Here is a 14,706-nt window from a genome sequence, read left to right on the forward strand (position 1 = left end):
AGATTTATATTATATGCACATGAAATTGTAACCACACAGTGATGTAGTACTTGATTAAACTTGCAGTTTCTCAATGTACTGTATATATTTTGAAGCCATAGTCCATTGTTTTCTGTTGGGATTTCTAAGTTTAAAAAAAAAAAAAAAAAGGAGAATAAAGCTATTTGCAGAAGTAGAAACAGACACAGGAATTATTCTCTTAGGAGTGGCTTATAGAAGGGTCTGCTTGCTTAAAATTTGTTAGTGGACTGTTTGCCCTTCTGTTTGTACTTAGCAGTTTGGAGCTGCTGCCCTAAATGGGGAAGAGATGGGTTCAATTTTCATGCCAGTTTGAGTTAAAAGCCATCCCTCCTGAATGAGAGAGGCTGCAAGAGTTTTTGGGTTTGGGGAGTTTTTCTGCCTCTGCACCAAAGCAAACCCACAGTACAGAAATGGCTCCTGTTCAGAAAGAACAAAAAAGGAGATTCTGACTGTAGCTGAATGCTTACAGCATCCAGATGCTGTGTCAGATCCAAGTCCTTCTTTGTGTATTTTATCCAGAAACTCCTTCATGGATAAAAGCAGCTCGCAGCGGAAGCCTGTATATTTGTGTATTAGCATATTTTTATAGAATCATGGAACGGTTTTGTTTGGAAGGGACTTCAAAGATAATCCAGTTCCCACCTCATGGCCCTGGGTATAGATATATTCCATTAGACCAAGTTGTTCAGAGCTCCATTCAGCTGGGCCTTGAACACCTTCAGGGATGGAGCATCCACAATTTCTCTGGAGTGCCAGTGCCTCACAGTAGAATTTCTTTCTAATATCTAATCTAAACCTACTGTCAGCTGGAATCCATTCCCCTTTGTCCTGTCACTACATCCCTTGCACAAAGTCCCTCTCCATCTTTCTTGTAGGCTCCCTTCAGGAACTGGAAGGCTGAAATTAGGTCACCCCAAAGCCCCATCTTTTCCAGGCTGAACAAACCCAATTCTCTCAGCCTTTCTTCACAGGAGAGGTGCTCCATGCCTCTAATGATCTTGGTGGTCCTTCTCTGGACTCAGTCCAATAGGTTCGCATCCTTTCTGTGTTGGGGACCTGTGAGCTGGATGCAGCATTCCAGGTAGAGTCTCAGGAAAGTGGAGCAGAGAAGGAGAATCCCCTCCCTCACCCTGCTGGCCACACTGCTTTGGTTGCAGCCCAGGACACCTTTGGCTTTCTGGGCTGCCAGTGCACAGCGACAGTTCATGTCCAGCTTCTCATCCACCAGCATTCCCAAGTCTTCGTCCGGGCTGTTCTCAATCTTTATAAGTCTACTTGAAAAAGGGTGGCTTAAGTAAAGGTAGAGGTCAATCACTCCTTCTCTAATTACTGACCAGTGGCTGGGGGAATGCTGTTTGTGCCCAGCATCTTCACCTGTTTGGGCATCTTTCTTGACAGATCTTGGTGCATGAAGGCAACTTTTGAAAACCCTGAATTCATTAAGGGCCTGAAAAGAGCAGGGCTGCTTGTCCAAGTAAGCTGGAAAAAAATGCTACTCTTTTAACCAGCAGCTGCCTGGGAAAATCTAGCCAAGGCTCAGGGAAAAAAACAAGCAGGAACACTGGCTTAGTTTAGCATGGTTACCCTGGAGACTAGCATCCTAGCACAGCTCCCAGGGAAAAGTTGAAAATGATACAGTGTTCTAGAGGATTACACTTCTTTTTCTTTTTAATCACTTTTTGAGAACTGAAAGTCCAGAGAAGTGGAAATGAATCTATCTTGCTGCTATGATGTCCTGCCAAGTGGACTTCATGTATATCAAGCCAATGATCTATAGAGAGGAGTGGTCTGAGCATCAGCTCTATGATTTACAGGGCACTCTCCAAGTGTGTGGCTGTACCAGCCCTACCCCACACACACAGGACACAGCCAGAGCCCCTCAGCTGGGGCTGAGCAGCATTTCTCACCTTAGGGCTGAATGCACAGGGGAAAACAGTCAAGGGAGTGGGAGTTGGAAACAAAAATACGGAACAAGTCAAGCTTCTTTGAGACATTTTACCCTTTGTCTTTCATATGAGTTACATGTTGGACTTGCTCCTGTTTGTATGTCAGCTTCCTCTCCCCCAAAACAGCTGATGACACAATTTCACCACCGCAAATAAGCCTATATATTAACTCATATAAGTAAATTATACTCCTTCAAGTTTCTTAATGAAGCAATACTGCATCATAAGGCATATTTCTCAGTGGCTCAACAATGACATTTTATATGGGATTGTCTGCTTTGTCAGTAAAGTGGGTCACTATCAATGGAAAAACAAACCTGCCTGTTTTTGCACTAATTTCTGTAAGGTAAGAAGCTCGGCCTGTTAGACACCAAGTAGTGGCATAGGAGAAAAGAAAGGAAAATTAAAGTGAAAGAAAAACAAATCTCTATTCCTGATACTCCATGTGACAGGAGATTATTTTCAATGTGTGAAGTGACCCAGTAACGTGGAATTTCACACTTTCATCCACGCACTAGAGGGAATTATTCTTAGAAATACAGCTCCTTAAAGAAAAGCAGGGGAGGGAACTGAGCAAACAGAACATTTGGTTTTTCCTCTGATGTGAACAACGACCTCATGTGTGGAGGAAGTAAGATTCCCACTCCTCTCTCTGTCTGGCCTCCTTCTTCTTTCAGTTTTTTTGCAAATAAATTCAGCTGCCTTCTCCATCACCAAAGCAGGCATGAAAGGAGAGATGTGGGATGAGCAGAGTGTGTGCTCTGCTCCTCTCCTCAGCTTCCAGAGAAGCTAATCTAATGGGAATGGGGAACAAGTCACAGAGAGTAGTTGCCATTCCATTCTCTCCTCTCCTCCTCCTTTGAGCAGGAAAGACAGAAAGTTTTGTGACTCAGAACATGTGTTTGAGGGCTTGTCTTTACTGCCGTGCAAGCTGAAGCCTGTGCAGAGTGCTGCCCAGCAGGATGTGCATGCAAAGTCCCTAAACAGCTCCACAGTGCTCTGAAGTAGAGTTAGTTGGCCAGGGGTGGTGAAGAAGCTCAAGTCCTGCTGACACTTGAACTGCTAATGCAAATGGGATCCAGTCGAAAGCTGTCACTCCTCAGATGCTAATCCAGTCAGTCAAATGTCAATGAAATAACTATGCCATTAGAGCATCTTTATGTGAAGTGACTGACGCAGCTGAGAGAAGCTATTTTGTCATTAGATTACTTAAATCAGCTTTACTTGGAGGATTAGTTGTCTTCTGGAGGTACTTCTGCAGTCAGGTGATCAATGTGTTACTCCTTGAAGTACCATTCCCAGGGCTAGAGGGTAAGGAAAAATAAACATTCCCAAAATCGGACTTTGTACTCTTCATGTCTTTTGGGTTTAACAAGTTTTAATCTCTAGCAGTTGAAAAGAGGCTAGGAAAGCAATTTAGTTTCAGTATTGAATAATGCTGTTCCTTGAGTAACATCTTGACAGGGAAGAGAGACTCGGGCACAGTGAGTACGGATAGACCATATTAGAGGATGCCAGACCTTATGTGGGATGTTTGTTTTTACAGCCAGCTCATGAAATATAACATCTGTGTCATGTTTTACAGTGACAAGTTCCTGAACAAACAGCTGCTCCTGGAGCAATATTTTCATTTGCTTTCTTGTTTTTTTCTCTCCCTCTGTTTCTTTTTCAGATAATGGCTCTGGGTCAGGAGAAGGAGGTGAGTACCAAACTTTGCTTATATTTGCTTTTGGCCTTTCTTTTTAACTAATGTGTGTCAGTTTTATACACATAATATATACACATGGCTACTGTATACCACATGAATTGTGGGAAAATTATGGCACTTAAAATAAGCTTTAATGTCGCAGTGTTATTGGACCATCTCAGAACAGTACTGGTAGAGGAATAGGTTGTAGTGTGCATTTGACCAATATTGTTGTTTCAGATTTGACCTATATAATTTTTCATTTGTTACCAGCAATATAGTGCAATATTTAGATCCCTATTTCACCTGTATTTCTCTCCAGAAAATGTCCATTCACAATAAATTTCTTACAATGCTTTTCCTTGCATTCATTTCCTTCACGTCTAAAGTATCTAGTTAGTTATTACCTTATGCTTGGTAAAGCTTGTTGCCTAAAATATATAAAAATTGCATTATGATATCTGTTTATATAAAATATTTTACATGTTTATGTTCAAAGCTGTATATTCAAAGAGGGAATGTAGCACAGCTGGTAGTGGTAGAACTGCTCCTATCTTTCAACATATCTTAATCTTCTTCCAAGGATTAAAAAAAGATTATCTTAATTCTGTCTTTGATATTACTAGCAAGAATACATATAGAATGAAAAATGTGAGACACAGATATATACAGACACAGAAAAACTGTTTTGCTTTTAGGCTTTGGTAGTATTAAGAAGGTGTTGCATTTCATACTGATGGCACTGAGTTTTAAAGTACTGTAAATCTTGTATAGTTCTATGAAAATGTGTTTTTGTGGAAAACCATCAATGGCATCACAGTGTAACTAAATGTAACAGCTAGCTTTTCAAAAATCAGGAGCTAGCTGCCTCTTTTTTCCTGTATGGAGGTGAAGGGGAGGCATTTCCCTCCCCCTTAATAAGATGCTATCAGTAAATTCCTGGGCTGCTGCTAGGACAGGGCCATTCTCACCTTTGTTTGTTTTGGGGCACTGTCTGAAGGAAAAATTTTCTGCTCAAACATTTCCTCTTCTTACCCCACAGGTGACTTTTCTGGTGCTTCACACTCTTTCCCCAGCTCAGTTTGCTTCTCTTTTCCCCTTTGTTAACAGGAATAACCCAGTTATTCCTGGGTTATTTGTTAACTGGGAATAACCCAGTCTGTTATTCCACTACAGATGCTCCCTGCAAGCTGAGCTTTCTGGCCTTGGTACTGCTATGCAGTTCTTGCAGGAGACAGATGACAGTAATTTAGTTCATGCTTCACTTTTACTTTTATAACAGTTTTAGAAAAATTTGAATGCCGTTGAGATTAGTTGGGTTTGGGTTTTTTCAGTATTTTCCAGATGCATACAAAAATCCCCTTTAAAGTCCCTTGTAATTGTTACTGTGTTGGTTTGGAAGAGATTGGCAGCCAACTGATAGATGTCAGGATTTTTTGGGTAGCTTTATGAGCAGTTTGGAAAAGCATAGGCCAGAACATGCTGTGTTTTGTTGTCTGCTCACTGGAGAGGTGAAAGGTTCACATTCAAATACACTTGTTGCTTGATTTGAGGCAGGAGGCTGAACCCAAATCTACCTGTGGGGATAAGAGAGGCTCAAATGGGTTTCCCTTTGTCATTGCTGTTCTTTTTGTTCTCACTTGAAATGTTCATTGAGCCTGGGACAAAGAGATGGAGAGGAAGGATTCGTGCTATGGAAAGGCTTTGTTAGCTGGGGCTCAGCATGCCAGTGCACTTGAATTATTTATGCAAAATTGAATGCCATAGGCTTAGGAGGTTTGGTGGTCCCTTGATACCCTGCAGAAGTAGTTGGTGTGGGAGGTGGAATATGTAGATTCAGTTCACTTCAGGCATAAAGAATTGAATCTGGTTCCCTTGGCCCCAGGTGAGTTTCTGCACTGCCTGGGTATTGAATTAAGAAGGAACAATGTACCTACTCTGTCCTCCAGCAGTTTTGTGACATTAGCCCTTCTTTTATTGGGGTTTCTTTTGAGTGCCTTTGGGCCAACTGAAATGTTCCTTCTTCTGTTCAGTATGAAAACAGTTGGGTTTAGTTCTCAATTTTAGGTTAAGAAAAAGAAAATTTAAACAATGAGAAATTGAATATCCTGCTTGGCTCTTCTTCCTTTTTTTTAAATACATCGGAGGCTATTTGTGACACAGTGAATTATTCCTGTCCCTGTGCATCTTCCTCGCTGAACTGGGTGTTGAGTAATACTTCTGTGGGACAGTTGGTTAGTCTTCAGCATGTTGAGTCATTTTCTGTGTCTGAAAGCAATCCTTCAAAGGATGGAATCCACTGTTGCTTTGGTTATTGAACTCTGCTCTGGCTGAAAATTCAAGGATACTTTCATATCTGGAATTTGTTTTGGTCCATAATTCAAGTAGCTGTAAAAGTGTGACATGAAATCATTAAAACCCAAAAGGATTTATTGCAATTTAAAGGAATTTAGAATTAAAACCAAACTTCTAGAAGAGTGATGAACATACTGAGGATGGAGATGCATTGTTTAGAATCCAAACAAGAACAAAGGATACGAACCCAGGCAGAGGGTAGAGGTGCTCTACAATGCCCTCCACAGTCCTGCCTCCCTGGTTGTTTCAGCTATGGGACTGTCTGCTGCAGAACTGCATCCTGGCCCAGCCTTCTCCATTTCCTTTTGGCGGAACTCAGGATATACTGAGATATAATAATCACCCATGCCGAAATGTTTAATCTCATACTCTTGGATAAGGGTGCTCCAATGGGAACCTAATTCCCTGGGGAGCCTCTGTGCCCTACCGGTTAGGTACAGCTACTGCTTGGAAGCACAAGGAACCTTCAAGGGAGGTGGAAAAATGCAAGGATGAGAGAGAACCAGCAAGCAAGCAAACATACTGGCTTAGAGACTTGTGTTTTCTTCCTAGGATTTGCATTTCCAGATGTTGATCACAGAATCAGTGTTCGCTGTGTTTCTTAAACATGCAATTAGTGTGATTGTGTATGCACCAGTGATGCTTGCACACATGGAATGGATGAGCACAGCTGCTTGTGTGCATTCAGGAAGCATCGCAAGTGCTGTGCAGATGCCCTGCTTGCTTGCTGGTGGATTTTTAAGAAAGTACTGGGAAAGCATCAGAGTTGTGTTTTTCAGTTGCTATAGCTCTGCCTGAGACAGTCTCTACTGCTGAAATAAGCTGTTGGCCTCATGTTTATTTAAGATTTGTGCTACTGATTCACACTGTTCTTTTTCATTATCTGCATTTCATTGCAGAACAATCTCATTAATGATTCTGAGACCTGACTGCATGCAGATTCTCCCTCCTACTCCAAAACTGTATGATGTTAATGCATTCATTTCTACGTTAAGAAAAAAAAAATAGATTTAGAAACAATTCAAAAATCCAGAAAAGTCCTCTTCCTCAACGTTAGTTTCAGACAATATCTTCCCTTAGAAGTCATCATGTGCTACAAGAAAAAACAACTAAAGACGGTGGAAGTACTGGTTCAGGTTCTCCACAAATCATGTTTACTGCTAAAAAGATACTAGGTTTTAGGAAAAGAATTAAGAGTGGGAGAATTTTTTCAGCATGCCTGAATGAGATGAAGCAATATAATTTTTAAGGATGACACAATTGTCTAGTTGCCCTCTGACATTCTGAATGAGCTAGTTCCATTTCTATGCTCTGTTAGCATTGATTTGTAATAAAATTACCCATTTTTCTAATTTCAGAAGTCTGAAACTTCAATTAACATAATAAAAATTGTAGTTATGAAACCAAGCAGTAGGTCATTTGTGGCAATGGGTATCCCAAGCCACTTCTAAGAAGAATATATGAATGTTAATTCAGAAATGAGAGAAATTTCAAAACCCTCAGTATTCTACCATTATGTTTCACCCCTGCAGAAGGCAATGTCAGAGAGCAGAGACTCAGACTTTAAAGAGTTGCTTAGCTGGGGTCATGGCTGAAGACGGTGGGATCCTTTAAACTTGCATCTAAGATGTGGGCTTCTCTCTCTATTCTCATATGAATCATTCTGCATTTTCCCTGTTCTGAAGAATACAGTCATAAAATTAGGCCCTTTGTTTAATCAATGTTTTGTTAGAGTTTGGGGCAGAACTGGGGAAGGAGCAGGTACAGACTCAGATTTGTGTTCATCTCCGCCTGCTGTAAATTGCAACACTATTTGACCTGCTGGATGTATTTCCACAACTTGTAGATTGGAGCACAAAAAATGATTCTCAGACTGTCACATGTGCATAAAGAGGTAGATTGCCAGCTTACAGCTGTGACTTTGTGATATAGTAAGGCCTTTGCAAGAACGCGTTGAAAACCATCAGCATTTGTTACATACACCATGAAAGAGCTAACAAATGGTAAAGGCTTTTCAAGCCAGCCTCTCAGAAACAAATCACTGTCCTAGAAGAGGCAGGTTCTGTGCTCTAGTAATCAGCCAACAAGGGTGAGATTTCTAAATGTCCTACTATGCCCATAACATTAATTTTTAATCCGTTTTGTTCAGTGTTTGTCTGTGTACCTGAGCAAAATGCCCTTTTGATATTAAAAAAGTTGTAATGGAAGTTAGACAGATGGCACCCAATCATTTCAGCCTTTTCAGCTAAGTAAATAGCATGCTTGCAATACATATAGCTAAGTTAATTATTATGAAAATAATTTGTTTTGAATTTCTAATCCCTCTGAAATTTAATAACTGAAGTATCTTGTGATGAACGTCTAGCAGATTGCATTTAGTAATTAATAAATTGATATACAGTATGTGCTTTTTAGCAGGCTGCCATCTGTTCCTTCCCCTCACTGGGGACAACACTTATCCAGTAATTGTCACACAGTCAGGGTGGAATAAACACATACAATTTAGAGCCTCGAATATTTTCTATTTTAATTTGTAATAGTGCTACTGATTTGTTTTAATGTATTTTAATATGACTTGCGGAAACTTGACGGTGATTAGCACCCTGGATAGGAGGTAGCATCACGTCTTTTACCTATTTAATGGTGTGTGACTTAGAAAGATTTAAGTGCGGGTTCCATCACGTGGCTTGTCACTGAGTATCACTTTAGCTGCAAATAGCCCTATATATTTCTGTCAAGATCCTACTCGATGTAGGTAAAATTAACACTGAAATAAAACAAGCAAGAATTGCTGTTTTTTCAGCAAAGGTTCATAAAGGCAGAGGCGAAGGGCCTGAATGTTCAGGCTTTGTGTTTGTGGAGACTTATTCTAAGTAGGTTTTTCAGGGATGTTGGAGCATGCTTGGAAGGATGCTGGGGCCAGAGGTACATAAAGACAGATTCCTTTTCCCTCTTGCACAGGATAGGTAGCAAATGAGGATGGATTCATCTCATATACCCTGCACTGGTCCTGCAGAAAGGCGTCCAGTGTGTTCATGAAATTGTGGGACACCTCCCTTGGCATCTGGTGACTTTCATGTTCTCTGTTTTCCACCATCATCTAGTCATGCTTAATTTCCCTGGTGCTTACTCTGAAGCTGTTGTGTCTTCCCTTGGAGAAAAAATGAGTTAGCTGCATTTGAAGCAGCGCACTGGAGTGAATGGGTACTCGAGTTCTCCAGCTGGAGGTTTCTGCAGTGTGAAAGCTGATCCAGTCTTGCAATATGCCAGCTTTTCCTACCACTATCCATGGTGTCATATGCACAGAAGCAAACCAGAAGTTCCAGCTCTCAGGTGTGTGAAATACCTATCACCTAACAAGGGCAGTGGTGGTGGGTTCTTACAGTGCGTGTCCTCACGTCCTTTGCTTGTAAGTGTACACATTGTCATTATCATAAGCACTGGGCCAGCCTGTCACCTTGGCTGGGTTGTGATTAGGGAATCAATCTTCAAACTCCCCTCCTCCAGGCACCTCAATTGTAAGTAGACCCAGCATCCTCCTGTTAAGCCTGTAATGCCCCTTCTTGCAAAATCCAATTCCAAAGGCTGGTGCCTTTCCTGAAGCATGCTTGAAGCTGCAGTGTATGGTCCACACTGCACACGGAAAGGATCTTTCAGCCAGGTATAGATGTCTGCTGTGCCAAGCCAGGCTTTGCTTCTAGGCCAGCTGGGTGGTTGGATAAGAGAGCAGGACCTTCCATACTGCCAAATACTGCTTTTGCATACGATCCAGCAGCGTAGTCAAGAGAATTCAAGACATCATTTGCCAAAAATTTGGGAGAGCTAAGAGTAGTGTTGTCTTTAAATGTATACTTACAGCCAAAAAGAGCAGGTTTGCAACTTTTTTTCAAATTATGGGAACAATCTCCATTTTAACTAAGTGCGTCATTAAAGTTGCCCTAAAAGTTAATGGAATGTAGGATAAGTCACTAAGCTCTGGAATGAATTGCAGTCCTTAATGTGCAGTTCTGTGGACTGTGGTATTTTGAGAGGAATTTCCAGTGCTAGCCCTACTGAGGGAATCACAGGGTAGGGGTTCTTTTGTACTTTGGGCTGCAGAAGAGGATTTGCTGTGGCCCTTCCTATTTTTTCAAAATCTTTTTGAGATTAGTTGATCCCATGGGATACAGTAGAAATGATTATGATCCCAAACCAGGTACGAATTGATTTTCAGAGGGGCTTTTCTAGGCAAAGGAATTCTATCTGTACATGGCTACTGAGGAGTTGCAGCTCCCCCCTCTTCACTGGGAACAGTGATAAGTACAAATACACAGCATAGCTCCCTTTCCAAGCCATGCCTTCAGGCAAACCTAGCTTCACCTTGACACAGATGGATACTTTTGCTCCAAGCCTGATTGAAAGCCCTCAGCAGAAACCCAGCCACATTACCGTTGTAGGAGCACACAAATGAGTTGCTGAGGGAAGCAATTTACTGCTGCCCAGTTCCTCTAGAGCTGCTGTCCATTGGCAGGCTCCTACCCTGCAGCTCCTAAGATACAGCTGGCCATCTTCTGCAGAGGAATGATGACTCAAGCAGAAGTGTTAGGGAGCACAGCTCAGAGAGACAACTGGGAGTCACTGATCCTATCTTTGTGCCTTGTTTCTTTTGAAGGACAGAGCATTAATGAGGCGCTGCCCTGAAACATGTAAGGAAGCTGAAAAGAGAGGGAAAATGAGCTTTCACTCAACATCAAATTAATATGTCAAGAACAGGATTAATCAAGATACCAACAAAACCAAGAAGAAATTCTGTAATCATCTATATAGCAATATTAGAAGCTTGCATAATAAACAAGAGGAGCCTGAATTGCTCATTTGGGAGCATATTTTGACCTAATTGTTATTACTGAAACCTGCTGGGAAGATCTGATTGATTGGAATATTAAAATTAATGCCTACAACCTATGTAGGAACAATCAAATGTGGGGGAGAAAGGAGGAGAGAGAGGCAATTTGTCGAGGGATATATTGCCTGTTTGAAGACATTTACACCAGAGAAACATGCTCTCAAATATTAATGGGTTAACATATTTTAACAGAGTACCGGTGTACAAGTCTGCTATCAATTCAGGTTGAAAAACAACATTCATCTACTCTTATTGGTGGGAAAAGTTGTTTTCTTGAAGGACTTGCCTTGGCTCCAGCCAGGACAACTATCATTTTGGCAGTAGCCAGGAGGGGACAAGGCCAGGACCAAGAAGTTATGCTGTACCACCTCACATCATCGCTAGGGGCAAGGAAAAGGGATTTTTTTCTGGAAGGAATGGCTCTTTTCTGGTCGAGGCAGCATGGCTGCAGTCCAGTTGAGCTCTGCAGTGAACATTTTGGCTTGTGAATCACTCTCTCTTCTGTGCACTTTTGTTATTAATATTGTTGCTGTTACTATTCTTTTCTTATCTCATTGCTGTTTCCAGTAAATTGTTCTTACTTCAGCCTGTGAGTTTTACCTTTTGTGCCTCCAGTTTGCCACTTCATCCCACCAAAGGGGCAAAGGGGAGGGGAGAGCAGAGGAGCCAGAGAGCAGCACATGGATTGGAGATTCTCGCTGGGGACACTGGATGGGGAGTACCATTCCTAAACCACAACAGGACTTCAGTCTATATTATACACAGCGTCTAATGCTTCTACTATCAAAACATAATGCAGCCAGTAGTGAAAGATGCTTCTGAAAATTGTAGGTGACCTATATACATGAGGTCCAGCAAATTCTGATCAAGAAAAAACCAAAAAGTCACACTTTTTTAAAAACAAACCTAATTTTAAAAGGTAGAGAAAGCAATTTTAGGATGAGGAGAAAAGGAAAGAAAGGGAATTTTACATCAAATAGTATGTAGAAACAATGAACAAGTAGTTATGGGCTATGTTTCTGAAAATAAAAAGGTGTTGGGGCATTCACAGGGAGCAGAACCAGAGCTCAGGAGGAAAAGTGTGTATGTTGCATGTGTGCGTGTGTGTGTGTGGTATGTTACTTCTTTTGCTCCACTGCAAAATTGAAATGCTAGTAGTGCAGCAAAAGGGCCAGTAAAGCATTCTGGTTGCATTTGCAGTCAAGTCAGATAGTATAAATGGGGTATGATGAAATGGTTTCCATGCTAGGGGTACCATAGAAGGATATTAAGAACCAAATGTTGAAGAGGTATTCTGTAACCAGCAGGTCTGCCAGGTTTGCTGCTGAAAGCTTTAAAATGGATGGTAAAGAATTCTTTAGGTTGTTGATGACTTTTTTGTCTCTTTTTCTTCAGTAGAATAATGATAAATAATATACAAATATTTTCAGAACAGCTAAATGTGATGACCGGGCAGCAACAGCCTCTCATTCTGGCACCTATGAGAAGCACAGCAGTGAAATAGAAGGTGGAAAAGTCATCTGAGTACAGAATTAAGTGAGGGAAAAAATATTTAATGCCAGTCACCAGGAGTTCATGGAAAACCTTTACTGAGAAAATTATCTTTTTTTAAACTGATTTTTCCAAGAAAGGCATTTGTACGACAGAACATTTTATGTAAATGTACCACCACAGAGCCGTAACCTTTCTCAGTCAAATGTGGTCTTTAATCTCATACAAGTCTAAGTAACTAGAGAACACAACATCCACATGGTGCACATCTAATGTGCAAAAATACTGCAAATCAATAGATCCTGAAATGTTAAGGAGGCTGTAGAAAATGAGTGTGTTTCTAGAGAATGTTCCTGGCCCCGTGACCCTTTCTACTGGTGATCTGGGAGCAAATCAGTCGGCACTGATTTGGTGTGGATCACAGAGAACAGGTCACTGAGCTAACAGGATGCATAAGCAGGCAGGATTTAATGTCTGAGGACAGTTATCTGTAGCAAGCCCAGGACCTAGCTAATTCTTCCTTGATGTCAGGAATACATCTCTCCTACAGACTGTTGACCCTGAAAAGGACTCATTGGGGAATAAAGTGGATAATAAAGTAAAGATGATTGTCAGTGCAGAAAAACGGTCAAAAAGCAATATGATTGTTGGATGTTTACAGTGAAGAATGTCACAGATGGTATTCGGCTTTGATGACAACTTTTCTGGAACAATATGTCCAGCCCTTGTACCTGTAACTCCAGAAGGTGTCAATTGACAAAGGGCACTGGCAAAGGGTGTCAAGGGTCATAAGAACAGAAAAAGAAGTGGAAATACCATGAATGAAAGCAGTGCCATTTGTTTAAGTTATTCAAACCATAGGGCATAATTTATTGGCATGGAAAAGTGAAATCTGATGCTAAAGGACATTTGCTGAATGTAGGCATAGGAATGTGGTACCTAGAAAGAAGGAGAAATCAAATAAGATGTGCATTTGTAAAGATAAAAGCAGATGACCTCTACTGCAACTTGATAAGAGTGGTGATAGAATTTCTACAGTGTGAATTTTGTTTGATCGGTATTAATCTCTGGAAAATGCACAGCATGCTTTAGACAGAAGGTAGTTTGCAAGTCTCACCTGCACTATTCTTCATGGAAACACATCCCCACAGGTTGGAGGGAGAGATTCCCTTCAGCCAAGATCCAGGGAAATTAGGAAGAGCTGTTGTGGATTTCTTTTTCCTGTTTGTATTTAAAGAACGCAAATTCAGCTGTTTCATTGGTGATGTTTGATTTACTGTTGCTACAGCACATAAAGCTGCTGTGAGGAAAGGAACCACTTTGATCTCTGTCCATCCGGCAGCCTTGTGCAGTCAGCTGTGCACCACCATGATACTGTGATACTTTAAGTGGATCTCGACTCCCTCTGCAGATTTCTGTGGTTCTTTTCCTTCCTTTCAAATACATAGCTCTCCTTCATCACTTTGTTAAAAATCAAAAATAAGAGTGGTTAATGGTACTGAAACAGTAAGAATATAATTTATTTCTCTTTTACTTGGTGAAGACTTTTGATGTCCATGTCAACACTAAAATTAATGTAGATGTTTTTAGGATCAGAATATTTGAGATAATTGATTTTTCTTTTTAGGATACATAGCATTTCTACCAGTTTCTTGTTAGGATGACTTTTTTCTTTTATTCCTGTAGAACTAGACAGAGTAATCTGGAAAATACACCATGGCATATATGACATATGAGCATAGTCTAATCTCATAGTCAGGAATCAAAAAGGGGAAAAAATGCAAGCATCAACCTTGCATAAGGATATCTATAATTAAAGACTGTCACAGAAAATAGTATTTAAATCCCCAGTACCTAATATTCAAGGACATCAAAAGGGACAGGGTTTATGCATTATCAGTGGCAATTAAGAGTAAATGTGACTGGGACGTGTCAGTGCCAGTTATGTGCCTGGTGGGGCGGGAATAAATAAAAATGACTGAAATAAGTATAAAGGAAGAGCCAATCAATGAAGCACTAGCGTTTTCGGGGACACTCTTCTATCAGTGGTACAATCCTGCCAACCTCCAATTGACTGACTTTCAAAAAGGGAGTGCTATTAAGGTTAATAGCTTCAGTACCCGATAGCTTTATGTTGACAGTATTCCTGAAGGCAAATGGATTTGGGTAAGCAAAAACAGAGCTTAATTTGAAAGTCATGCTTTCTATTATCTTCTTTTTCAGAATATGAAGGATCTGGGACAGAAGTTCAGAGAAAACACTCAAAATGTGGAGTTTGCAAATATAGGGCTGAGTGTGATGAAGATGCAGAAAATGTCGGG

The 14,706-nt window shown here is 40.8% G+C and overlaps 1 protein-coding gene across 1 annotated transcript in view; it reads left to right on the forward strand.

Annotated features, from left to right (window-relative positions):
* TMEFF1 (transmembrane protein with EGF like and two follistatin like domains 1) overlaps nucleotides 1-14,706 on the forward strand; it is a 111,878-nt gene that overhangs the window by 74,175 nt on the left and 22,997 nt on the right. The window contains exons 4-5 of the mRNA XM_032119913.1: nucleotides 3,640-3,666; nucleotides 14,609-14,705. Coding sequence (XP_031975804.1) covers nucleotides 3,640-3,666; nucleotides 14,609-14,705 — 124 coding nt within the window. The remainder of the gene's footprint in view (nucleotides 1-3,639; nucleotides 3,667-14,608; nucleotide 14,706) is intronic.

Source organism: Corvus moneduloides, chromosome 1, assembly GCF_009650955.1.
Source record: "Corvus moneduloides isolate bCorMon1 chromosome 1, bCorMon1.pri, whole genome shotgun sequence".
Taxonomy (NCBI): domain Eukaryota; kingdom Metazoa; phylum Chordata; class Aves; order Passeriformes; family Corvidae; genus Corvus; species Corvus moneduloides.